General features: G+C 31.0%; 3 protein-coding genes across 3 annotated transcripts in view; all 3 read right to left on the bottom strand.

Annotated features, from left to right (window-relative positions):
- LOC143080674 (uncharacterized) overlaps positions 1-1,071 on the bottom strand; it is a 54,408-nt gene extending 53,337 nt beyond the window's left edge. Inside the window, exon 1 of the mRNA XM_076256649.1 lies at positions 904-1,071. Within this exon, the coding sequence (XP_076112764.1) occupies positions 904-1,041 (138 nt within the window). The 5' untranslated portion in view covers positions 1,042-1,071. The remainder of the gene's footprint in view (positions 1-903) is intronic.
- Positions 1,072-1,921: 850 nt separating this feature from the next.
- On the bottom strand, positions 1,922-15,446 carry LOC143081067 (von Willebrand factor D and EGF domain-containing protein-like). Its single transcript, XM_076257302.1, has 10 exons — positions 15,361-15,446; positions 9,347-9,571; positions 8,891-9,055; positions 7,100-7,338; positions 6,500-6,586; positions 5,650-5,994; positions 4,462-4,541; positions 3,908-3,977; positions 3,042-3,227; positions 1,922-2,164 (listed from the first exon to the last, which is right to left on the bottom strand). Exons 1-10 carry the CDS (start codon positions 15,434-15,436, stop codon positions 1,922-1,924), a joined length of 1,716 nt encoding a protein of 571 aa, XP_076113417.1. The 5' UTR covers positions 15,437-15,446.
- Positions 15,447-24,891: 9,445 nt separating this feature from the next.
- The window catches only part of LOC143081066 (uncharacterized), a 33,881-nt gene continuing 31,146 nt past the window's right edge, over positions 24,892-27,626 (bottom strand). The window contains exons 24-26 of the mRNA XM_076257301.1: positions 27,179-27,293; positions 25,998-26,145; positions 24,892-25,061 (exon numbers count right to left, since the gene is read on the bottom strand). Coding sequence (XP_076113416.1) covers positions 24,992-25,061; positions 25,998-26,145; positions 27,179-27,293 — 333 coding nt within the window. The 3' untranslated portion in view covers positions 24,892-24,991. The remainder of the gene's footprint in view (positions 25,062-25,997; positions 26,146-27,178; positions 27,294-27,626) is intronic.

Raw genomic sequence — 27,626 nt, 5'->3', positions numbered from 1 at the left:
ACATTCCAGATAATTGAGGATAGTAATCCGATTTTTCACTTTTCGTGTCTTATCGCTGTGTGATCTCAAACGGGAGCAGTAATCGGCAATGTGTGAACGCCGCCTTAATTCGCATTGTTATTGCACGTGTCTTGGTACTTTTCATCCAACATTCGTGTATTTAGTTTTGATGTTATATTTAATTTGTAATTCTGATTGGATATTGTTTCGTTCTTTGTTTTAATTCTATTTTTATTTTCTATATTTATGTAAAAGTAAAGATAATTCAACACCTAGTTCATTTATATGCGTTTTAGTTTTAAGCAACTGTATGCACATGGAAAAAACCAACATGGTTAGATATTAAAATTTATTACATAATTACTAACACAATTCTATACCAATATTTTTGTAATCGAGAGAAAATGCATCAAATAACACTGTTACAAACTAAATTTCAATGATATAGTAATTTTTAGGAATTAACCAAAGATGTCACCTTTGTTTATTTTTACTGTATTTCTGTCACGTAATGTTGTCATTTTAGAGATATTTAACATTTTCATATAAGCGGGAGGTTTTAACTATCCATACAAATGTAACAACAGGTTCAACCAATCATTTGACTTCAAATGTTCTATACCAAGTCCGGAATATTGCAGTTGTTATCAAATAGTTCGTTTCTATGTTTGTTGTATTAGCTTTTGTTTTTGTTGCACGTCAGCGTTTTTGTTGTTCCATTGCTTTCCTTTTATATGTAATGTGTTTTCCTCTGCTTTTGTCTGTACCCTGATGTGTGTTCTCTTAATCAATATACATGAACAGCAATATTGTGCTTTTGAATTTATTTACATGTTTGCAACTGCACATTCATTCCAGATAATTGAATTGTTGTCCTATTTCAAATATATTATTTTAACTTACCGGTAGAGTTTTATTAACAATTACAGGGATACTAAGTGAATAGTTTCCACCACACAATGCTGGTTGAACAGTTTCATAACTGTTATCATTTTCACATGTCAAGACGTTACTGGTTTCTGGGTTTAGTTTAAAATCCATCCATTTGTCGACGGAATTATTGTCAGGCCAATGAAACAAATTTTCAGAATCCTTTACCCTAAAAAATCCCAAAACGACTAAAGATCATTATGATTCAGAAGCAGTTGCTTTAAGAACAAAATCCCGTTACATAATAAAGAGTAACAAAAAAAAAAGTTCTGCACTTGTGTAAAATATGGCATGTGATATTATTTTACAAGTCAATTTCTAAATATAAAAATCTACGACTGCGTATGACAAACTATAAAAAATGAAGGTTTAAGATGCTAACAATAAGAAATATATGCCTTCATGTTTTTTACAATTTAAGTTTAATTCAGATTGAAAAAAGATCATTTCGATTATATCAACAAAAAATTTTATACAACCGTAATCTATTTTTTTTTAGAGAAGTGCACATTTGAAAAAGTTAATAAATTTTACATTACTGCGTTCACTAAAAACTATCGTTCTTAATTGATTGCAGATGCAGTAAAAATTGGTCGAACGGTATATGTTATTGTTTTAAATGTTTGTGCTTTGATAACAATAACTCACTATAAAAAGGATTTTGTTTATAGATCTGTGAACAAAACTTTTAATTTCAAATGACTTTTGTATTATTTTTTTTTATTTGATATAAAATCGAGAATGGAAATGGGGAATGTGCCAAAGAGACAACAACCCGACCATAGAGCAGACAACAGCAGAAGGTCACCAACAGGTCTTCAATGCAACGAGAAATTCCTGCACCCGGAAGCGTCCTTCAGCTGACCCCTAAACAAATATATACTAGTTTAGTGATAATGATATAGCATGATTTCTTAGTACATGTATTAATAATCTAGATATCAATTCTTTATAAAAAAAAAAACCAAACATATAAAACCCATTGGTAAAGTTATACTTTCCTCCATGAATCAGAAAATGCTTGGTATCTTCTCCAGCTTCCTCCTGAATTGTCAGTTGTATTTGTTCCTCTAATGAGCATGTTATCTGCTGTGTCTCCAGTCATTCGTCCACAAAGACCTTGAGTGTGTCCTTTATCATCACCTGAACCTCTAACTTCAACATTCATGGTTCCACCGTAACCACCATGCAGAAATATATTTGCAGATATTTCAGTTCCAGTTGGAAACGTAATCTATACAAATGAAGGTATTCCCAATTTATTTATCGTCATTGGTAATAATTTTATTTCATGATAGAACGGTCAATTAATTAAAAAAACATTTGTTTTATTAACGAGTTGTATCATTAAATTAAACGACTGACTATGTATTTGTAAGAACAGTTCATATGTCTTATTAGTGATTCAAGTATACGAAATCGTTTTCGATAAATTTACATGTATGTAAAGTAACTAATTAAATATTTTTAAACGATAATAACTTCATTGTTATTTGAAAATATATTCGATTTTTAAAATGAATGTGGCAAACTTTGTTTAAAAGGGAGACAACTTCTATAAATTACATGCGTCTAAAGCATTTTTCGATATTCGTTACAAACCCTGAAAGTTAACTACTCAAAAGCAAATGTTTGTTTAAGAAACGGAACATCAAAAATGACACTTTTGCTGTTAGAAGATGGATCTATTGGACTTTGTGTAACTTTTCGAACACCATATTGTTTGACCTAGTATTTAAATTTACATTATATTTATTCCAAAACAGCAGATAATTCGTTCTTATATGTGATTTAAGGGTGACTCTAATAACAAAACAGTATGTTTTTGTTATTCAAAAAGTCATATGCAGTATACGTCAATAAAACAAAAACTAACTAACTTAAATATACAATTATAGATCGCATAGAAAGATTAATAAAAGACAGACACCTTAGCATGGTGTGCTGTTAAAGGAGTTGTAAGATCTTAACCATAACTTTAATTTAATTCAAGTTGTTTTTCAGCATTTGCAAATACTATCAAAAATCTAATTTCTACGTGTAACATATTTGTCCAGTAAAGATAATTTTGTAATTGCACTTGTAAACTCTTAATTGCTATTTGCACTTACCTTGTATTGCTTTGTGGTTTTTTTTGCACGTTTAACCTTTAAAATCTTGTCGTAACAAGTTCCGTACTTTATTATGGTTTTACCGCCACACAAGTAGATAACAAATATATCTCCCCCAGCACGTACAGCCAAGCCACATATACAGTACGCAACATTGCTATTACATGGTGTTAGTTCCATCTGAACCTAAAACGGTAACATAAAGTTGTAACAAAATACTTAATTTCTGCTCTATAAGTCAAAATATCAGAAAATTGTTTTGTACGCGGCCTTAAGTACTAGTTTTAAGTTTCATTTACCAATTCAGGCTGTCTTGACTGTGTTGTTTGTTTGTAATTATCTTTATGCATACGTCTAATTTGATTTGGAGTATGGTAATAGCGGTGTTTGTAGTCTATTTTGTTTGTTCTCTCTTATATTAATGTATTTACTGTATTAAATTATTTAAACGGCATTTGTCAGCTTTTTGAACATTAAATAAAAAAGTTTATTTGAAGTGTTTTATCATATATAAGAGCTGACCATTTCTATTAGAATAACTTAAATGTTAATTTTTTTTAAGGTAAAGCAGTTATGAAATGGATAATTTTACCCGTCTATAGAATTCGTGGCTGGGCGATTGACATAAATGTATAAAATTCAGTGAAATGTTTCCTATCTTTTCAATTTGGATTGGTTGGCCAATTCAAATGAAGATAATTACATAGCAAAAGAACAAAGCGTCAAAAAGATTAAAACTTATACCAACACAAACCTCAACAAAATTCAAAGTTATCTGGTGCATTTTTTTGTAATTAGTTCCAAACAAAAACCCACAATCAATCAATAATCGATTAAGCACTCACACAGATACTAAAATTACTCACTTGCATATGTCTCTCTAATATGTTATGCTCGTACAAAATGTATGTGCCTGCTTGCTGATGTTCATATGATCTGAAATTTTAAAAAAAGGTGTTGTTTGTTGAACAGTGTCATACTACTATTGCATTTATTTATTTGTTATGAAATTAATACTAAGTGCAAAAATGTGATTAAATCTGATATGTCATCTTTATTCAAAACACAAGGATTTTTTAACAATTCTTTATATCTAATAAATTTGCTAGAATGGATTATTGGACGACAGCAGTATAATTTTCCTAGTGTTTGTCTGATTTTAAAAGCGACTCGTTATTTATAAAACATGAGGATTACCATACGGTGTGTACATTTTATGTATATGATAAATTTTAATGCATCTTTAACAAAACATATTCTGCAATAAAATAACAAATAAGTCTTTTAGTAATGTGTGTTGTTGAGTAATGGTCTTATTATTTACCTCATATCACCTGTGATTCAAAACCAAAGTATTGACAAAAGAGCTCTCTTGTTTATGTATCAATTCTTTGTACGAATGTTTTTTGTAAATACTTACAGTCCATCAAACGTCTTCATATGTGGATCATTATAAGCTGAACATACTTTACGGTTTGAGTCTGAATCTTGCACATGTACCTTTAGATAGCAATAAATAATGCAATTATCAACTATAATTACTATACCATGCTAAAGTTTCTTTTTTTTCTTATTTTATTTCTTGTGAGCACATATGATCGCGTCAATAAAAGGTACATGCCAAAGACTTGTATTAGTTGATCGCTTCTAAATGTGTTATTGTAGATTTGACAATTTATGGCTTTCTAGATTTAACACAATTACCTACATTTTTCCTGATTTTTTAAGCCAATTATGTCATTATTTAGAATAAACATAAAATTATTAAAGAAACTGCAAACTGGTCACTGTAGTTGACAAGTCTGTGATGTGTTTTTTTTTCTTCCCTGGTAAAGTAAGAAGTGTAAGGTGAGGAAACCTTTTAAGAATGTTCAAAGCCCTCCAACGAATGCAGTCGCCAAGTATTTGCAGAGACACGTAATGAGTTGAAAATACGAAGGTTGAATTTATAAAAAGTCAACATTTAATATGCGAAGACTTTTTTTTATATCTAGTAATCTAACAACATGGTTTGCTAGATTTCATCTGTTACCGTTTTAGACTTTTGCAATAGAATAAAAATATTGACCTTATGGATTTTGTTGTCAGTTCTCTACTGGAAATACCGTTTTCAGTTTTCGTTATCTCTGAATGCATCGAGTTGATATGCAGCATAAATCTGCAACCACTGAATTACATGCTTTGAACTTTGAACAGGCACATAAAGAATGTGGCGGGGTCTCATGTTTTTTTTTTAATTTACACTTTCTGTTATCTTTATGAGTTTAGATTCTAATTTTGTTTTGTGTATTGTTTTATAAGCATTTATTCAATATACTTTTGATTTTGATTACCTGTTCGCATATTGAAAATCAAAAATAACTATTAGTCTTCAAATAAAAAGTTAAATCACAAAAATACTGAACTCCAAGGAAAATTCAAAACGGAAAGTCAAATGGCAAAATCAAAAGCTAAAACACATCAAACAAATGGACAACAACTGTCATATCAACGATATGAGCGTATCTTTTGAACCTGCACTTTGATCGATATGCATTTGTAAATTATCAATTTTTTGGACAATAAAATATCTTTATATTTTTTATAAATGACGTTAAAATGTACTTACATGAAGTTCTGGAATGTGTTCGTGGTGAATGAAATTCGAATTAGACAAATCAACTTGGATTTCGACAGTAAAAGTAGAAGGTTTAACACCATAGCCCTTTCTACCAATATGCTTCATTTCAATATTGTGTGTGGAATTCCAATCGTTTGGCATTAAATCAATAGTATTGTTTTCTCGTAGGATAGCATAAAGTTGCCCATCACATGTGTTAAGTTTAGTTGTTCCCTTTAGGATGACATTCACATTGATTCCACACGTATCCATCTGACAACTTAATGGAACAGTCAGCTGGTACGGGATCACTACTACTTCTCCTTTTTGAATTGTGATGATCTGTTCTGGAAACTGCAATAAAGTACGCGCTTTTAAAAGGAATACATATGGGTTTGTTATAATATGTTAGTTTAATAGTCCCAGATCTAAGTATCATGCTAGATCATGCGTATTGTTATGCGTTTACTTTTCTACATTGGCTAGAGGTATAGGGGGAGGGTATAGATCTCATAAACATGTTTAACCCCGCAGCATTTTTGCGCCTGTCCCAAGTCAGGAGCCCCTGGCCTTTGCTAGTCTTGTATTTTTTTTAAATTTTAGTTTCTTGTGTACAATTTGGAGTTAAGTATGGCGTTCATTATTACTGAACTAGTATATATATTTGTTTAAAGGCCAGCTGAAGGACGCCTCCGGGTGCGGGAATTTATTGCTGCATTGAAGACCTGTTGATGACCGTCTGCTGTTGTCTGTTCTATGGTCGGGTTGTTGTCTCTTTAACACATTCCCCATTTCGATTCGCAATTTTGTTTTTAGTAATTAAAACATAAACACCGATGATTAAAACATATTATCTTACCTTCAGTCCAGCATAGAATTTGTTACTTGTTGCACTTAAGCCTAATACATCATGTTCAAAATGAAGTGCCTTCATTGTGCAGGTAATCTATAAAATCCCCAAACAGTTTTTATTAGTTGTATGTACATTGAACTTTTATTACAGAATTTTAGATGATCATTTTACATATTATTTTATATTCAAAAATATTTTGGTAAAACTACAACTTTGATATTACATTTATATTACACCGATTTTCTTTCTGGAAATTGTTTGATTATAAAACGGGTTTTTACATAGTGCTTGCTCTTGATATGTGTACTGGTTAAATTGGGGGGTTTCATTTGGGCCTAGCTTGTTATAAGAGTATCCTATGCTTTATGCATTTCCCACAACTTTCATTTACAAATACATGAAAATAATCTCCTTCTGATGTATAGGATTCTGCGAAATTCTTTACTATCTTTCCTTATTTCGACCAAGTGTAAAGGGTGAAAAATGCTTAATAAGATGTTATCCAATAATTGATTTCTCCCAAACTCCTACTGCAAAATGTCTTTGATTGAAATAAAACTAGAAATAAATATATCTAAACAGAGAACACTCTTCATTTGACCTTACATGTACTCCAAGTGTTTTAAAGTGTTCATCAGTCAATCTAAGACTTGAAAACTGACTGGATTCATTCTTTAGTGTCAGGCTGGACGTCCCCCATTTCCAAGTGACTTCGTAATAAGCAAAGTTAAGAGAACTGATATTCAAATAACATTCAAACTGTAGTCGGTCAACTCTGCTTTCATTTTCGTTGTAGATCGAAGGCTTGACTACTGGCTGTGGAAGTGGTGGGTCCTTTTTAATTCCTATGAAAAACAATACATGTTTCAAGCTAAAACCTATGTTTTGCTATTTTAGCACATGGCAAGTTTTTTTTTATTACTTTTCAAATGCTGATTTCACACATCTCCAAGTCAGGAATATGACAGTTCTATTCGTTTTTGATGTGTTTTGTTATTTGGTTTTGCCATGTGATTATGGACTTTCCGATTAGATTTTCCTCTAAGTTCAGTTTTTTGGGGTTTTTACTTTTTTCTCCAAGAGAAACAATTAACAATGTGCAGACTCGTTAAAATGTTTGCACATTTTGGCATTTTTTAACTAAACGCCACCTTATTATTCATTAAGGTGACATCCGAAGACCGCCGTCTGGCATATATTCCAATAAATACAAAGACAAAAATATATCAAATATTAATCAAACAAGCACGTGTAATCGTATAATGGTGACTGTACTAGGTCAGTAAGATATGATAATATAAATTATCATTTTATCTGTACAAACATGATTTTTTTAGGAAGTTTAGAACACGGGATTGTTATTCCTGGTGTCTTCCTTGTTTCACATTTAAATTTTTATATTTTTTTAACGAATTAACACGTTGACTACACTCTACCTAAATCAAATAAAGCTCAAATGAAAGGTTACTTGAAAACGAATTTAAATGAGGTTAAATTATTTTATCGCAAGCTAATATTTAATGAAGATTTTTTTTTAGTTTATATTGACATCATTTAACCAAACTCACTGCTAATAGCAAACCAAACTTGTTACATCTAAGTATTCCAATTGAATAAAAAAAATCATACTTTCATTTTTGTCTTGTTCGTATCTAATTACCCGTTCAGAACAAAAATATAACTCGCCTATACATACAATTTTCTTCTGTAATCAAAACCCGTAAAAACTATCTCATATGTTTGCCTGATATCTTGACTTACATCTAGAAATTGACAATGTCAGTCGGTGGAAAACAAAACTTTACGACAAAAGAGATGATTTCAGCTTCCTAATTGTGAATTTTCCATTTGTATGTAGCAACATTCCAGCAGCGCCTGCATACGGAGTATATTTCTCCAAATTGATACGATATTCCTTGGCTTGTTTTTTCTTTCATGATTTCCTTGATAGAGGATTGCTGCTCAAAATGGAGCTATTAATTTTACGGACGCCATCACGAGTTGTTTGACCGTTATGGAACAACCGTTTCACAGATTATATCGGATATGTTCCTCATGTCGTAACTAAAGTACCCTTCCCTTTTCACGAATGTGACCTACCGAATTAGACTATTTACCGAATTTATAATAACATTAGCAACACGACGGGTGCCACATGTGAAGCAGGATCTGCTTACTCTTCTGGAGCACCTGAGATCATCCCAGTTTTTTTGGTGGGGTTCGTGTTTCTTAGTCTTTAATTTTCTATGTTGTGTCTAATGTACTATTGCTTGTCTGTTTATTTTTGGCCATGGCGCTATCAGTTTATTTTCAATCTATGAGTTTGACTTTCCCTCTGGTATCTTTTGCCCCTTTTCTATCACTTATAAGCACACCAGTGATTAACACAATTCTTACCAAAACAATAAGCTTCTGGACAATGCTTTGTTGGTAGTAGAAAGTAAGCCGTGTACTTCTCACATCGTTTGATTCTGACAGGTATTTCCTCGTCACAGTAAGACATAAATCCCACTTTACATGCTGTTCTGTCTACTACACCTTCTGATATGGTTGGTATTGTTCCTAGACAAAACATGGATCATACAAATTCAAATGAAAAGAAAATATCATAAGGAAAAAATAGAATTAATCTGATATATGTAAATTTCTAAAATTATTTCTTATATCATTCAAAAGTCATTTTGTATCAGATTTTCTCTGAATTTCTCTGAATTTGATATGTTACGAGTTTAGGTATTGAAATAATAGCTTACAAATGACGTGTGTACTTTCGTAAAGATAAACGACTGTCATCCTAATCCTAGTTCTATTTAATCGTTTGAGAGTATTGTTGCTCTTATATTCATGTCATACCGTTCAGCCATATAGGATGTGTTGTTCCACAATCCAGAAATGTTGGAGGTACTGTTGGCATATCATTGTAAGACATAAACCATGCCCCGTGTTGTGGTATCAGGTATTTATCACACACCATCTCCTCGTGTCTCCTTTGGAACATTGTCTTATAGTTCTTAAACCTCCTATGCATATCATGGAGATGTCTTTCACTGTCATCTTCGCATGGATCAACAGACTTTCCTAAAACATAAACAAATAATCTATCAAAGCATCTGATCCTCCTTGATTATAATGCTCTTCAACTGTTTTGGTTATAAACCTTCCTGAGTTTTCAAATATTTTAGCTTTGAGCATATCAAATGTATGTGCCTGTGCAAAGTAAGAAGCATGTGTTTTAAAGATAGTCGTTTTTTTCAGTTTGTCAAATTTGTTTTTCGTATATTGTTTTAGATAAAATCATGCCTTTGGATTTTCTCGTGTGTCCTTTTTTTTAAATATGTTTAACCATGTCGAGTCCCTTTATTACGTATTATACCATGTATACGGCATGGGATTATTTTTTTCATTGTTGAATGCCGTACGTGACTTTAAGTTGCTTACATTGTGTTATTTGGTCCCTTGTGAATTCTTAGTATTTAAAAAAAAAAAAGTTAAATCACAAAAATACTGAGCTCCGAGGAAAATAAAAAAACGGAAAGTCCCTTATCAAATGGCAAAATCAAATGATAAAAAACATCAAACGAATGGACAACAACATTGGCACTCATATCTTCTTGTTCTATTATTTTAATACGATTTTCACATTTTCGAAAATGTTAGTTAATTTGTGTAATTTGTCTAACAACAGTTTAAAACACGTAAAACATTGCAAAATAAGATTAACCATTGTTGAGAAAAAAAAATTGTTACTATGAAAAACAAATATTTTAATAAACTGAGGCATTAGAGTGAACATGCTTAAAGAATATATGAGCGCATATAGATATGAGAAATTTCAAATAAAAATGTCAATATTAAAGGTGCAGAGATTTTAATGTTGAATTATGTAAACATACGCCTGATAAAAATTTCTCTGTGTGCATGATATATATGTTTTGAATAATTTTCACAGTGTACATTAAGGAATAATTTAATACATGTATTAAAGGCACTGTTTAATTCTTTGGTAGTCAATCAATCAAATTTAATCAATAATTTATATATGTGCACAGCCTTATTTTCAAACTCATATTCAATTTTCAAATAATATGGTATGACTATTTTACCTCATTAAGAATACGGATAATAACACTTATCAAAGTAAGAAATAACATTGTTGTTACGTTATCTCGTGTTGATTAGATAGATGTGTTAAAGGCTTCCTTGTAGGGGATGTTATTCTATAGTATTTACTTTAAAGACAGTGATTTGGTATTATAGCTATTTGTTGCTAGGATAGGTAGTCGTTTTATAGTATGCGTGGTACAATAGGATGATATTTATTAATTTTTATTTGCAAAAACCAAATATTTCTCAGAATGAAAAACAAATGTAATCAACCTTTGTACACGTACCTGACGTGTTTTCGATACAAATTCCAAAATTGAATTACTTATCAGAGAGGGACGAAAGATACAAGTGGGAAAGTCCATCTTATAAAACATGCGAAATGATGTTTAAAACAAAAACGCTACAAAATAATAGGTCCCTGAGGCTTTTCCCCATGCAATTTATAGTGAACTTCCATTTAGTTCTATTTTTTTTTAACTTAAAAGAAAACATTGTTGTTTTTTCTTTTTCTTTCATTGATTTGATAAGTAAATTTGGGTGTTAAAAACGGTATAACACATCCAATATTTTACAGTAATATTGTACTAAAAGCGCGGAAATCACTTTGTAATCCGTGTAAACTCATCGAAACTTTAAACAAACTTATTTGTAAAGGTAATCTTATAACTATTGTATTAAGATCTTTGAATATTGTTTGCATTGGCACCAATGTCGATTTTGTCATCAGCAAATTAAAACATCACTAAATTTGTTTTCTTTTCGAATGTTTTTTTTTTTTGCAATGTATTAATAATAAACATTTATGATTATTTTCTATAGAAAGATTGTTTTAACTATATATAACATGATACATAGTTATTCTAAGTTTTAAGCCTAACTATCCAACTGCCTGTCGATACTTTTATTTTGTCATTGCACAAATCTTATGTCTTCTTTGAATTTCCATTGTGTTAAAAAGTAAATCCCTGGGATGTGTTTATACTTATTTTTGTCTCTGATGCTTTATTTATATTATTCTTATTGGTTTTTAGCTTTTAACAAGCTTTCAGTCACTGAAAGTACTCTCAAATCGTACTTTCTTGATAATTTATCCACTCTTAATCAAATTAAAAACAATATAAAGAATGGCTCTGATAAATTTACAAATATATATTCATATTATCCTTCTTACAAAAGATGCTACACATAAAAATGTGGTATGATTGCCAATGAGACAACTCTCCACAAGAGACCAAAATGACACAGAAATTAACAACTATATGTCATCGTACGGCCTTCAACAATGAGCAAAGCCAATACCGAATAGTCAGCTATAAAAGTCCCCTAAATTACAATGTAAAACAATTCAAACGAGAAAACTAACGGCCTTATTTAAGTACAAAAAATTAACGAAAAACAAATATGTAACATATAAACAAACGACAACCACTGAATTCCAGGCTCCTGACTTGGGACAGACACATACATACATACATGTAAGCGGGATCCCAACCCTCACCTAACCTGGCCAGTGGTATTACAGTACAACATAAGAACGAAACACAGCTACTTTTGCATAGGTACTATTTCTGTACCAAAAATATGTAGTACTGAAAATTGACTTTTGAAATTATTGTAATATTTAGGTACCTGTATTTTAAAGAACTTGATCTGTACTTGAAATTTAAGTACTTTATATGTTTGGTAACACCGTTACATTTTCAGAATTTTTTTAATTTGTCTATTTCAAATCCCTTAAAGTTATGGTGTTCAAACAAGAAATATTTTAATCCCTGTTGGAATTATTTTTTAACCAAAATTTTAAGCACAAATTAAGTACTGTAAAATATAGGTACCTACATATTATAATAATTTTAAAGTAAAGACATAGTACTAAAATTAAAAGTAAATTTCCAGTACTACAGATTCTAAGTAGCAGTGTAGATGGTGTTCTATAGTCGACTTTGGTGTATATTATGTGTTATACGTTTATACGTAAAAAAGACAAAAAAGTTTTGGAGACTTCTATTGGTATAATAAATATCGTTACCTATTGATGTTTTCAATACAGAACCACTAAAAAGTAATCCAATAAATAGTATATAGATGTTGATTGTCCTCACATACATTGCAAGTTCAGGTTAAAGAATATTAATATTTGTTTCAAAAGATATGATGACAGTTAATATACATCATAAGATAAATGATCATGCCTTTTAAATAGTGCAAATACAGTATGTGTAGGCTGAACTTTGCACGTGATAAAGAGTGTTACTGTTGTTTCGTATCAATTAGCAACCAACAAAACAATTTCGTCATAATTTAAGTAGTATTGCTTTAAAATTTAATCTGCAATGTTGTTTGAATTATTACCAAGCAGACACAACTCAACAAAGATACCAAGCGTATAATTTCGTCCGCTATATGCGCGTTTAGTTATACATGTGTAGACATCTTGGCAATTCATATTGGATACAAAATTTTATCCTGGTATCTATGATGAGTTTATTATCTACATCACAAAAAATTAATGAAGGTTTGAACAAATATTTGTCTTTAGACATGTATTCTATAAACGGAAAGAACAGATTGACAAACTTAAAGACTAACAATGATTTTCTAGGTGACCAAGATAAAATAGATGATTAAAATTATGTTGTATCTTTTCGTTGTAATCAATATGCATACAAAGTTCTTCAAATCGAATATATATTGTTAAGATATTTTTTTCCGATTAGACGTAACTACATAATAGCATGAAAATAAGAAAGATATTCAGTTTATCATTGATTAATGAGCTGATTTCGTAAAAGTTTACGTATGGAAATAAAACAACAGACTAAGGCCGTGTTCACACCAAACGCCATGAACGATGAACATGTCTACAATTAGTTAAAAGAACTGTACACTGGTTTCACATTAAATTTGTTCACATCTATACACCTTGTTTTATTACCTGTACATACGATTTGTTAACACTTTTAAACTATAGGTCATTTAAATGTTCATTACGTAGAACTAAATGCAAAAGTTTCGGACAACTTTTCTAGCAGTTAGGGAACGACCATTTGACTTTAAAAAAAAGGGGGGATGGGTTTTTACTACAAAAATATTCTGACCCAATTTGACAAATAAAAGTATTCTGGACATACAGATAAATAAAAATCTGAATCCAGAGTTTCCACATCCATTATAGTGTTAAATATTGGGGGGAAAATATTTGATTGCTAGCAGAGAAAAAACTGAATAAAAACGTTCGCGTGACCAAAATTCGGACTCAGAAAAAAAAATATACCCCCCCCCTTCTTTTTAAATGAAGTGGTTGATCCTTTATGAAAGCAGTAGTTTAAAGGTACTAACGTTGTCTCGATTGCACATTAGAAAACGTGGGCAGCAGCAGCATGCTTACAGGCGAAGAAAAAGGATTGAGATGTTAAGGATTACTACATTTCTATCTTTTCTGTTTGGTTCGAATGGTATTTCTTCTATTAGGTGTATTTAGCAATGGGAGGGGGTAATGTCTTTTTTTTTTTTATTTCTAAGTGTATGTTAATGGATCTGATATAACTAGACACACACTACAGTTTACTTCACACTTTTTTAGTTAATGCATTTATGAGTGAATCGTTGGTTGAGTAAAGACAAGTGGCAAATATTTCTGTGTGAGTCCAGTCGATTCGGGAAGACCTTTTCAAATGAATTACGTGTTCGGCAATGATGATGCTTTGAGTCTTGGCAAGGAGTTAATAAAGCTACCTAAAGTTATTTTTTTATAACAAATTAATATATCAAGTTTAGACAAATATTTCTGTAAAGATCTTTATTAATAATTATCAAAAATCAAAAATCGTTTCTGCCTTAAATCTACATAGTGAAATTAAATTTAATGTTTCATTTGGAATTTTTGTCAGATTTTCGGAATCCTCTGGTTTTATCCATTCGAATGCCTTAGAAAGTTTTGCCCATTGACCCCTATTTTTCTTTTTATAAATCTTTTACATGTATTATTTTAAACCTTCTGTAGAAGTTTTATAAAATCGTTGTTATTTTTAATACCTTTTGAGCACCTACAACTGTCAATGGCAAAGCTATGAAAAATCACAAGAGAACATTTTCCCTCCTAAATGTCAATGGCTTATATAACGAAAACAAGAAAATTGACCTTTTGTTTTTGGTCTATTGATTACTTTATTAAACCCCTATCAATGCATACTAGTGTTATGAAGAGCTTGTTATTTGGAAACTGAGTAGCGAGCTTCCTTCATGTATCTTTTATCTTTACATATTTTCTGAACATATGTGCATCTATTATCTTGCATACGTAAGAATAAATTAAGGGCGTATTATCGTGACGATTTTGTGTCCGCAAATGATGCAACAGGTCTTTAGTATAGACCTTTTTTTCTTTTTTCATAGTGTTCGATTTATTATTTCAGAAACTATTTTCTCAACTCAACTTATTTTGATTTAAATAATGTGTTTATTTTTCAGATAGTATATATAGGAACCCGAACATATCAAATAAGACAGTTTTGAAATATTTAAAAAAAAAAAATTAAATAAAATCTAAAGAGTAATTTAACAAAATCAAAGCAAGAATATGAATTGACTTCTTGTTTAAAACCTCATTTATATATTCCTTGAAGTTATGTTCATCTGTCGATATATTGTGTTTTGTACAAACGAAAACCAGAAATCTCAATATGATTGAATATTTTCAAAAACAACTTTTTTTAATGAGATGATATATATATATATATGATCAAAGATCTAAAGATTACCTTCTACATCTTTCGTCAAAATAATTATAATGGTCCAAAACGCACAAAGCCAAACGACGTTACACCTAATGCGCATTTTCTGTTCAAATAAATGCTTGAATCGAGAGGAAGAAATTTATGTTAAGATTTAAGTTATCAATCTTATCTTTTCAGATAGATACTTGAATTAAGAGACAGATTTGTGTCGAGATTTAACTTATCAAGCTCTTCTTTCAAGGTCAATACTAACAGATAGTATTTGAAGATATAATCTAGTTCGGACAATATTGCCAGATATGTTTTGTTTTCACTTCCTGCTCGTAGACTTACCACTGGGAACGTCAGGGACTAAGATCTACTCAATGCTCAGACAATAATCTCATAAGCAATCATATCACGTGTTCTTATTTTCGTATTTTACTAATGAAATCGTAAAATTAGTACAGAATTGAGATCCTTCGCAGTTTTTATGTACGACATCATCTGAAAACTATAGTTAACGAATATAAAGTTCATGACAACGAGTATTAGAATTACATTTAACCATGAGTTACTCTATCTTTTAAGTGTTTTATATTTCAGACAAGGAAATAAAAACTGTATAAATTCTAAAGATATTTAGACATATAATCCGAAATTATTATATAAGAGACGGTTTGTAAATAATTACCAAGTAGTGTACAGTAGTGTTTTATTATTGTTTAAGATACAGAAGATACCACGGGAACAATCATACTTTCTGTTTGTTCTAAATGATATTTGACCTTAATTATACTTGGGTATTTCGTTCATAAATGAATATAACACATATTATATTATCTTAGTTGGATGAACAGGCATTTTTCACACCTTGATATGATCGTTAAAATGAAACTTTGCAGTGACAGTCTGACTATTTAGAAGAATATACTTATCACTCTATTTTGTTATGAGGTAAATGAGGGAACAAATTCAAAGTACTACAGTATCATTACTAAAAAGTAAAATCACAAAATTACTGAACTTAGAGGAAGATCAATTGGGAAAGTCCATAATCACATGGCAAAATCAAATAACAAAACGCATAAAAAACGAATGGACAAAAACTGTCATATTCCCGACTTGGTACAGGCATTTTCAAATGTAGAAAATGGTGGATTAAACCTGTTTCTATAGCGCTAACCCTCTCACTTTAATGACAGTCTCATCAATTTCCGATATTTTTACATTGATGCGTTAAATAAACAGACACAATAAATATAATAGTCAAAATATGGGTACATCAGTCATCATCGTTTAACAATTTTAAAAGGAAAAATTTAACAGAACACAAAAACATCTACTATCTACGAACACATTTATTGATTTGAGTGTCTGACGTCAGAAAATTTTATACGTCACATAATTTGTCGTTCAATGTACGTACAAACAATTTTAAAATTTTCATGGGAATGTTAGCATACAGGGTTAAAAAATCAAAAGTATGTAAGAATAAATTTAAGAAATAGACCGAGATTTAAACTAGTCCAAAAGTTATATATAGAATTTATAAGAATCCAAAAATAGTTAATTCCACTACATTCAATTTCTTATTTTGATTTATCATTCCTAGTTCTTGATTTGTCAAATGCATTTTATCTTTTTCAACTCTTATATGGTTAAATACCTTTTGATTCCAGATAATAGACTTCTATGTGTAATTCAACTGTATCGCATATTTGCCTATGATGTTCTGAACCAAAAACATCTCCAATAAAAAACTTATGCCCGTTCTAACTAATTGGTTTCCAGAATAAAATTTCCGTTGTAGTATATACATATACAATTCCACTAAACAGTTTGATACCACTTGAAATAGACGATCCTATCGACTGAAATATCATATATTTGTTGTCACCATCAGGTACTTTTATCTGAAATGTAGAATGTTTTACACTAGATGATTGTTTTCATTCTTTTATTATTGTTTGTTATTTCATTTCACTTTATCGTTTAAGCTTTCTTGAAGGAATATAACAAAATATAGAACTACTGGTTAATAGAAGAAAATACACCAGTGAACAAGTTCTAATGACTGTTTTCATTTTTTTTTCTGTTATCTAAAGTGTTACTTATACTTGTCTGTATTGACGTGTTACAATCCTCATTGGTTATTGAATATAACCAAATCAGCTTGTAATAATTAATTCCAAATTTTCAGATAAAAACACAAGCAAAAACTAAGGAAAGTCTATGTAGAACGTTAACAATCAGCAACAATCAGGGTAAACTTCATGAAGACAAATGATCCCTTACCTGTACTTTAATCAGATAATTTGACAGATCGTAGTAACGTGGAAATCTCAATACAGATTCTTCTTTGGAGGATTTACTAACTATGAAATTTTTGTGAAAAATACGACCCCGTTTATTGGTTTTCCACGCTAGAATGCGAGCTGTTCCTTCTGTATCTTCCTTGAATAACCCCCAGCCGTCTGATGCTCCAAATAAAGAAACTGATGTTATGACCAAATGTGTAAAAGCAAGACAAATCTTTGACTTCAAACTTTATCCTTTAACTAAATTTGACGTAAATGATTGTTTTGAAGTGGATATCAGTACTTTACAACCGTTTTGGCGACGCACGTGTTTCAAGTTATATGTATATATTATTTTACGTCACGACTTTTGGTGAAAAGAAAAAAAATCAAAAGAAAGACAAATCTTAAACCTAGTCTTTATCAATGATTCTTTCAACTAGACAGATAAATATATGTAAAGGCACCAGTAGTATACCGCTGTTCAAAACTCATAAATCCATGGACAAAAAACAGAATCGGGGTAACAAACTAAAACCGAGGGAAACGCATCAAATATAAGAGGAGAACAACGACACAACATTAAAATGTGACACACACAGAAACGGACTAAGCATTTGACAAAATCCGATGAGAATTACAAATATAACATTAAACATTTAAACTAAATACATGAATTTGGGATAGATAAGTACCGTTACACGTCTTATGATAATGCGAATTCACACTCAGCAAAACAGTCACAATCGGGAATAAGTCACGTTTGGTAATTAAAAGATTGGATGACGTAATGACAAACCATAATCTTCCATGTGGTAAAAATGTCCTTAACTAGTTTGGTCAAAGACACATCGTATGGATCCACCAATTCGTGATGGTGTTCATAAAATTTACGGAGTGTCAATTTTAATCTGTCCTCCTCATAACTTTGTTGGAGCGGTTTCTGCGTAAGGAGCACACTCCTGTATATGAACTCCGTATAATGTGAACAAGCACGAGAATAACGTATCAATTGTGATATGTCAACACCATACGAAGGGGCAGAGGGTATGTTACTGCTGAGAAATGGGAAATTGATAATTGGGAAGTTGAAATCGTCCCGTTTATCATAGATTTTCGTGTGAAGTCGTCCATATGCGTCAATTTGAAGATAAGATCAAGGTATGAAGCAGTCCTTCTAGTATCAGTACTACCTTAATTTCAAGTTCACTGGGATATATGAGATGTAAGTATTGGCTGAAATATGGGTTATTCAATGATAGAACATCATCAATATATCGGAAAGTAAAATTAAAGAATTTCGCAAGGTAATTTTTCTTTTTGTCTTTTAAAAGGTTCTGAATGAATTCTGCTTCATACGAATACAAAAACAAATCGGCCAGCATGGGTGCACAATTAGTACCCATTGGAATACCAAATGTCTGTTGAAATATAAATCCTCCAAACTCAACAAATATATTGTCGATCAAAAAGTCCAGCAACTTATCGAAATGCATCTCGTCTTTCCATAAGTAAAAAAAAAAGTATGAATTCATGATCTTAATTACCATTTGAAAGTATTTGAAAAAAATATGTGAAGGGTTTTATCATTACCAACAAGATTACAAAAAGATTCGTAGAATTATCATACACAACAATAGGGAAAACTGAAATTTATTTAAAAGATGCATATTCGTTGGCAAAACAATTGTTTTAGCGAAAGAGTAGACGAAAAAGACCCAGCGGAAACCCTGCTCAACGAATTTAATCCTTCGAAAAGAGTGTTTGTTTTGGATTATTTTGGTATCTCGGGTTGATACAGATATAATTTTGGAAAAGCATTATGATATTTGCTAATCATAAGTGAGTATATTTCGTTTTGAGAAACATTGGTTTTCCCGTTTGAAAGGTTTTACACTAGTAATTTTGGGGCCCTTTATAGCTTTTTGTTTGGTGTGAGACAAGGCTCCATGTTCAAGGCCGTACATCGAATTATAATGGTTTACTTTTATAAATTGTTATTTTGATGGACAGTTGTCTCATTGGCACTCACATCACATCTTCCTATATCTAGTTGTAAATACTTTAACTGACAAAGTCTATACTTTGTTTGTTTTTGTTGATAAAATTACCGATACAGCACTAGATTTGCTTTTCGACAAATAAATATATCTTGAGGGACCCCCCCAGGCCAACATATTGGAAAAAAATATAGAGAGCTGAAAACACCAAACATTATAAACAGTATAGCCAAAGACGGGCATTAAAACAAGTCTTTTCAAGAATTTTTTTAATGCGACTGTGATACAAGTGAGAACTTCAGCTAGCTCAAAACTATCTGGTTTAATTCACAATGTTCTACACAGAAAATGCCTGTACAAAGTCTGGAATATGACATGCAGTTATTATCCATTCAAATATATCAAAAATATACCTGATTTATGGGAAATAATTAATTTGTAACAGCTAAAGAATTTCGAGAGTATAACACATTGACTAGAATACAATGCATCAAAAGGGGACATTTTATCATTTTATCATATATATACTAAGGACACAAAACTGACACGGTACGACAACGGATTAATTGAAGTTAATTGATTGATTGGTGGTTGCTTGCTTAACCTAACGTGGAAATTATTAATGCATATTACGGACCTATTGAATTACTAATTATTATCATATGTATGTTCTAAAAGGGAGACCGAGCAGAAAATTTGGCCTGTCTATTGGAAATTAACATATGTTGAATTAAACAGACTGACGAACGTCTTAACCTAAGACACACCGATTATATAAAAATTTACTGAATGAGACTGTATTAAAATTATCACATTCTATCAAGATTTAAATGTTGTGTCGTTGTTCCCTTATATTTAATGCGAGTTTTGAACAGCGGTATACTACTGTTGCCTTTATTTAGATTTGAGATTTCATAGCTTCAAAAATGTTTGTTAGTCTTAAAATCACATGTTGACCTATGGTAACGTATATGAAGATCTGGTGTATAAATAGTTTTTTTTATATTAAATTGCATTTTGATATCACATATCTGTATAACTTGAATATGGCAATGTTAAGCTTTTTGGACAAGGATAAGTACTGATGTATGTACAGGCTTTTATTTAAGTTCGAAAAATTACCTTCTACATCTTTGGTCAAAGTGATTAAAATAGTCCACAATGAATAATACAAAACTATTCTACACCTATGCATTATCTTTATAAATAAATGCTTGAATTGAGAGAGACATTAAGGTAACGACTAAAGTTATCAATCTCTTATACATTGTAACAGGGTCAAATCAAATTGATATAATTTTGAGATTAAATTTGACGAACACAATATAACCAGGTATCTTAATTTTCACTTCTTGTGCGAACCACTACTGCGAACGTCATGCAGAAGCTTGGATCACAAGAACAAATAACATGATATTGAAGCAAATTTGATGCAACATGCATATATATACTCCTTAACATTCATCTATCACAAACGATTTCGTTGACCTTTAATAACATTGAACAAAAGAAAAAGAAAACTGGCACCAACAAAAGAATGAAAGACAACTTTATATTCAGAATAAAATCTATAGAACTAATTTTGTGTCTTATTGCCCATATCTAACCAAAGAAGACTATGTTTTTAGAGTAGATACAATCTAACTCACTTTCATCTTGTAACAGTATTAAAACATTTGACATTCTACTCTTTGCACAAGTATTCCACATTCCAAACTAAAAGACAAATTGAAAGAGTTGGTATTGCTTTGCTTCATAAAAAAAAATGGCCAACGTAGAAACAAGTATCTTGTCTTAGGGAGGAATAAATTCTTCTTAGTAAAGGATCACTCTGATTCAAACAAAAAATTCTGTGAAACAGATATTATCAAGATACTTGATTTCTTGATTAACAACATATTTGTTACGTTCGGAGGACGTGTTTTTTCAACAGACTGTCGGCATTCCAATGGGAAAAAACTGTGCCCCTCTACTTGTCGACTTGTTTCTTTATTATTATGAGGCAGAATTCCCTTTCATGAATCTGACCTACTGAATTAGACTACTTACCGGATAAGTTATCACATAAACAACACGACGGGTGCCACATGTGGAGCAGGATCTGCTTACCCTTCCGAAGCTCATGAGATCACCCCTAGTTTTTGGTGGGGTTCGTATTGTTTATTCTTTACTTTGCTATGTTGTGTCATGTGTACTATTATTTGTCTGTTTGTCTTTTCATTTTTAGCCTTGGCGTTGTCAGTTTATTTTAGATTTATGAGTTTGACTGTCCCTTGGGTATCTTTCGTCCCTCTTTTATTACCCAATAACACTTAATAATTAAATATTTCACTTACAAGATTTATTCAGGTGTTTAATTCATGATATAAAATCATTATATGCAAATGATAGTACCCCCCCCCCCCCCCCAAAAAAAAAAACAAAATAAAGCAGTGATGTTTATGCTGTTCTTCACAAGTCCAGACTTCTATTCTCACTGCAAGTTAAAAAAAAAAGCCCTTGGTGACTGTTCATGGTTACGTGTCGGTAACGCTTTATCAACGTATGCTTGATAATATAAAAAGACTAAAAACCATTGGGGTATCTTCTTATGAAAGTTAATTGTCACATATCTTTAAATAATTAAGGGCGGGCCATACACACATTTTCTATATTGAATACATCTGAACGCAATAATATGAATAATGTAAATAGTTCATATGGAGAACTCGCAAAGTATGATAAACAAGAATGTGTCCCCAGTACACGGATGCCCCACTCGCACTATCATTTTCTATGTTCAGTGGACCGTGAAATTGGGGTCAGAACTCTAATTTGACATTAAAATTAGAAAGATCATATAATAAGGAACATATATACTAAGTTTCAATTTGATTGGACTTCAACTTCATCAAAAACTACCTCGACCAAAAACTTTAACCTAAAGCGGGACGAACGAACGGACGGACGGACGGACGAACGAACGAACGAACGAACGAACGGAGCCACAGACCAGAAAACATAATGCCCCTCTACTATCGTAGGTGGGGCATAAAAACATAGCGATCGAGAAAAATTCCTGGAGTGAACACAAATAATGACATCTCAAGACTAAATGCACCATGACAAAACCAAACAAAACATAGGACATTACCTTTCTAGAGAAATTTATCGATCAATGTTTAACTTACTTACTAAAAACAACTAACTAATAACCATACAAACGAACAAACAAACGAAAGAAAAAAGTCTCAATAAAAAAAAAACAGGCTGTAAAGAATTACTTAACTTATCTTAATTTAAATAGAGTTGATAGATGTGAGGAACATGCATTTTGCAAAAACATTGATCGATAAATTTCTCTAGTACTTTATATGGGCAATTTTCCTGAATACAGATTAACATGGGGAGTGTTGCGTGAATAGTAGGTGAAGCTTACATGTTTTATGTAGATGCACCCGATAAAAAAGGACATGATGCAAGATTTATATATGCACTGCAGAAAAGCAATAAAAGCTGTTATTCATTTCAAAGTCCTAGTAAGGACTTATATTATAATAGACACTTTTAATAGCACATTGCAACAATACTGTGAAATCAACTTGCTGAAAACATTAAGCAAATCTTTCTTACTGCTTATAAATGAATTACTATTGTTATTTATTCCTAACAACTCTCATTTCTCGACAGATATTGTTAAATGTGTATGCATCATACATTAAGACCACAGAAAAATACTTTTTTTGGCATTGGGCAGGAACATTGAAGTGCATGAAGGTATCATCATAATACCAAATGAGCAAAACGAGATGTAATTTTGGTTTTGTATATTGTTTATTATTCTCTTGATTTTATCATCCTGAATGATCATTAATTTTAGATCATCTATTTTTCGGCAGATGTTTTGTTATTAAAACTAGACGAACAATATTGAAGATATTAAAAAGCACACGATAATTTAATTGGTCTTCATCAGTTATCCTCAAAACAAAAATAGAAAGTCAGGAATTCGTATCTACTGAAATGTTTGAGGAACCTACAACTATAAAGGACATAACAAGGATATTCAAAAATATACAAAGCCATCAGCATTTGACCCTTATAACTGTACTAGTGGTATACTATCATTCTACCCCTAGCGATATCGAACGTCTGAATGTGCTTGAAACTAAAAAAAATGTTTTCTATGCCACTCTGTCACTGAGTTCGAAGTTTGTTGGATAAATAAACATTCATCAAGAACGCTGAAACATAAAATCTTGAAAAACAATCTTTGATATCACATCATAGGGTTATTTTGTTGTTAAACGCATCGAATTTCAAACGCGGACTCATGATCATATCTTGTGTGTTCTTATAGTACTGATATCGTTTTCATTACTTACTACTGATAGTTGACATTTTTAAGTTTAAAACGTTTTTTGAGGATAAGCTACTTTATTTATGTATCAAACGCATAACACTTCTACAGTAATTATTGTATTATTAGCAGATTTTGTTTATGAAGTCCTACTTTTTTTAACACTTACTGTTTATTGGCAATTTCTTTTTTTTTTGTCTGTTTTTTGTAGGGTGAGTAAGTTTATGAAGGGTTATATTGTCGGTTATAATATGCCGTATTTCTGACAATACTGAAATCATCTCTATTGCAATAAACTAGGGGTACATCTTAACTAAAATTTCTTTAATCCTTTGAGTATTTCTAAATGCTCAATCTGTATCATATGCACACCAATAATATCATTAGATATTATTGATAATCGACACCAATAAACAAAATCTAAACGTTGAACAAATTAACAGGGTTACAAAATAAATTGCAGAAGTAATTTTTTTATTGGCAAGTCAAAATTTCTTATTTCAAAATGAGAAATAAATATGGTCAACAACAAATGTGTTTAAATAAACCTACGCATGTGAACTATTATTGCGATACAAAGATATAATCAGATTCAAAGTCCGATCACTTACGTACAAATGATCAAATCAAAAGCATGGCTAACTCTGTTCACGGTCAATACTGCCAACTACGAGGGTTTGTTTTGCGGGTATCAAAATCTGAATATACTGACTGTCCCATAAAAGCAATATAACACAATTGTCAGGCATAAGTGGTAGAACTTCACAATCTTAAATTTATTTTAATCATTTTGAGTGATCTGGCGATGAACAAGCACCAAGGTTAATATCATATTGAAAACGAATTTCATATAAAAAAAAAATTTGCAGCCTTTAGCGATCTCCTTTTGGAACAGTATTTATGATAGGGTTGAAATAATAAAGAATCTATACCAATGTTAAAATCCATTCATGCATTTTATTTAAGCAGTGACTACATATATTTCACATCTTAATCTAGTGAGATTGTACAGAGCTGCATACATGCTACCCTCAGTGCTATGTGTTCGACCGTGGTAACCTTCTCGTGTCATACAAATCATAGGATGATACAGTTTTCTCATTAAGACTGAAATATATATTATACATTTGAAAATATAATCAAAAATGCAAACTTAGCAAATATAAAATAAAAACACGTTTGGACAGCAGCATATACTCAAATTGAAAATAAACTCTAAACTAAATTTTGTATATACGCCAGACGCGTGTTTTGTCTACAAAAGACTCATCAGTGACGCTCGAATCCAAAAAAGTTTAAATGGCCAAATAAAATACGAAGTTGAAGAGCATTAAGGACCAAAGGATATATACCTAAAGTGAATGTTTTGTCATAACCAACATCGGGTTTGTTTTCGATATCTTATTCTCTGGCTTTTTTCGATATCATATTCTCTGGTTACTGGGGAATACTATAACCGTCGTTCGTTAAAGAACTATAAAAATACAACACGAAGGACGGTTATAGTATTCCCCAGTGACCAAACAATATGATTATGAAGGTGCGTCTAAACACGAAAAGAAATTTCACGATATAAGAGATTCCAATGCTGAGTAAATGATCTTTGAGTAAAAGGAAAGACAATATTTTGATAGTGTAATAAAAAAAGACAAAACAATGTAAAGAAATTCAAACTACCAAAGGACAAAGATCTATAAAGAAATATTACACAGAAAAGATAAGGTACACAATTCAAATCAAACAACCATACAACGTTTATAGAGTGTTCTCATGTATGTACAGGAACAGATAATTCTTCAGGAGCATCAGCGTACACGGCCAGTTTTTTATGTAAGGTTTGTGTTGTTCCGTCTTGTAGTTTTTTATGTTGATTAATGTTATTTTTCCTTTCCTTTCCTTTCCTTTCGTTTATTTTATTTTTTTTAAATTTCATTCTGTTCTTATTTGACTCATTATTTTTTAACTTTACCTTCTTTTACTTAAATGCGGATTTTTCAAACTCTATATATATATATATATATATATAAATGTATAGGTACTTACGGTCTTCTCTTGTATTTCACATACGAGTTAGCAACAAAACCAACAATCAAAAGAACAATCAGACTGCCAATAGATCCAATAAGTATCAAACCAAGTTCACTCGACGATTCATGAGCATCAGATGGTTTGGATACTTGTATTGTACACACTGTAAAACACATTGATATTGTCTAGGGGTACTGCAATAATACTGAGAAAATTTGACCCATAGAATCAATAATATTGCACGGCAGTGTGTAAAATAAAATATAATAATATATATCGTTTGTTGAATGATTAAAATTATATGAGATATATACTTGTTGATAGTCTACTGCTAAGCAAAATATATTGGAACTCCCTAAGCAGTCTTTGTTATTTAAGAAATAAAAAGATATATTTATGTATTTGTAATTTCAAAATCTAAATATGATAGCAATATTTTTATTTTTACTCATATACAAACTTCTTTTTAGATACGATCACAATACAACATTTACAAAACTGTCGAATAATTTACAATAAAACTTATATAAAAAGACTAATAAAACCTGAAAGTATCGGTTTTTGAGCATTAGACAAAATAAACATTATATAAGTATGGCCCACTAATGAGGTGAATATTCGAAATGGTCAACCCGAGTAAGGATTATTCCACGAGCGCTTTAGCCCGAGGGGAATAACACATACTGGGATTGACCATTTTGGATATCCGCCGACTCAATAGGCCATATTTGTTTTATCATACCGAACGAACATATAACTATTAACATTAAAATATGGTTACAGATTATCAAAACACTTACATAAGAAAATTGTTTTGTGTCTATTGAAATTTCGAGTATGTGCAGCAACGGTAGATTCTTTATCTAAAGTATAGATGGCCCTGAAAAAGGCCACTCACAATATATATTTTCGATACTAGATGCATTTTGTATGGTTTTGTTCTTCGTTACTTGATGGACTTCTAACCCGGCCATTACCGTATTTGTTTTTGTTCATCTGACGTTAAAAGTAAAATCACAAAAATACTAAACTCCGAGAAAAATTCAAAAAGAAAGTCCCTATTCTTATGCCAAAGTCAAAAGATAAATCACATCAAACGAATGCACAACAACTGTCATTAATAAGTGACGTCATACTTTAAAGGGAGTCAACTCTTAATCATTGAATTTACAAGCGTTGTTCATCACTATGAATACCTTTATCAGGCTTTGTCCATCCAAAACGGTTAAGTTTTGTGTTGCATAGCAAACATTCATCAGCATTATTCTTGTCACCATGTTTTACACATTTACCATCGATAATGCAATAATTCTGTGAAAATATATAACATTTAAAAAAAATCGACAGTTAGTAAAGTACTTCAATCACTGTTCTTTGATTTTTGATTTATACAAATATTGACTAAGAAAAAGCTTTAAATAAAAGACATGAAAACTCTTAATATTACAACTACTTGTCATTGCCAAGGTTAAAATACAAAAAAAGAGAAACTCTAAATATTTCAAATGTTCGTGAGTGACAAGCTTGGAATACAGGAAATAGAAACGTTAAATATTTAGAATAATTAAAGCCAAAATATGAATATATCCTGCCGTCAAAGACTGTAAATTCAAATTTAAATGGTTCTTTTCAGTGGTATTATAA

The sequence above is a fragment of the Mytilus galloprovincialis genome, chromosome 6, assembly GCF_965363235.1.
Source record: "Mytilus galloprovincialis chromosome 6, xbMytGall1.hap1.1, whole genome shotgun sequence".
NCBI lineage: Eukaryota > Metazoa > Mollusca > Bivalvia > Mytilida > Mytilidae > Mytilus > Mytilus galloprovincialis.
This window is presented reverse-complemented; position numbering and strand designations above follow the sequence as displayed.

What these genes read in the sequence shown, in the direction of transcription:
- LOC143081067 (XM_076257302.1), bottom strand. Translation starts at nt 15,436, where the DNA reads ATGCGCATTAGGTGTAACGTCGTTTGGCTTTGTGCGTTTTGGACCATT. An exon ending in AATTCTATGCTGGACTGAAG is followed by an intron (nt 5,995 to 6,499) that starts GTAAGATAATAT and finishes ACTTTATTGCAG; the next exon opens with TTTCCAGAACAGATCATCAC. An exon ending in ATGAAGACGTTTGATGGACT is followed by an intron (nt 3,978 to 4,461) that starts GTAAGTATTTAC and finishes TTAAAATTTCAG; the next exon opens with ATCATATGAACATCAGCAAG.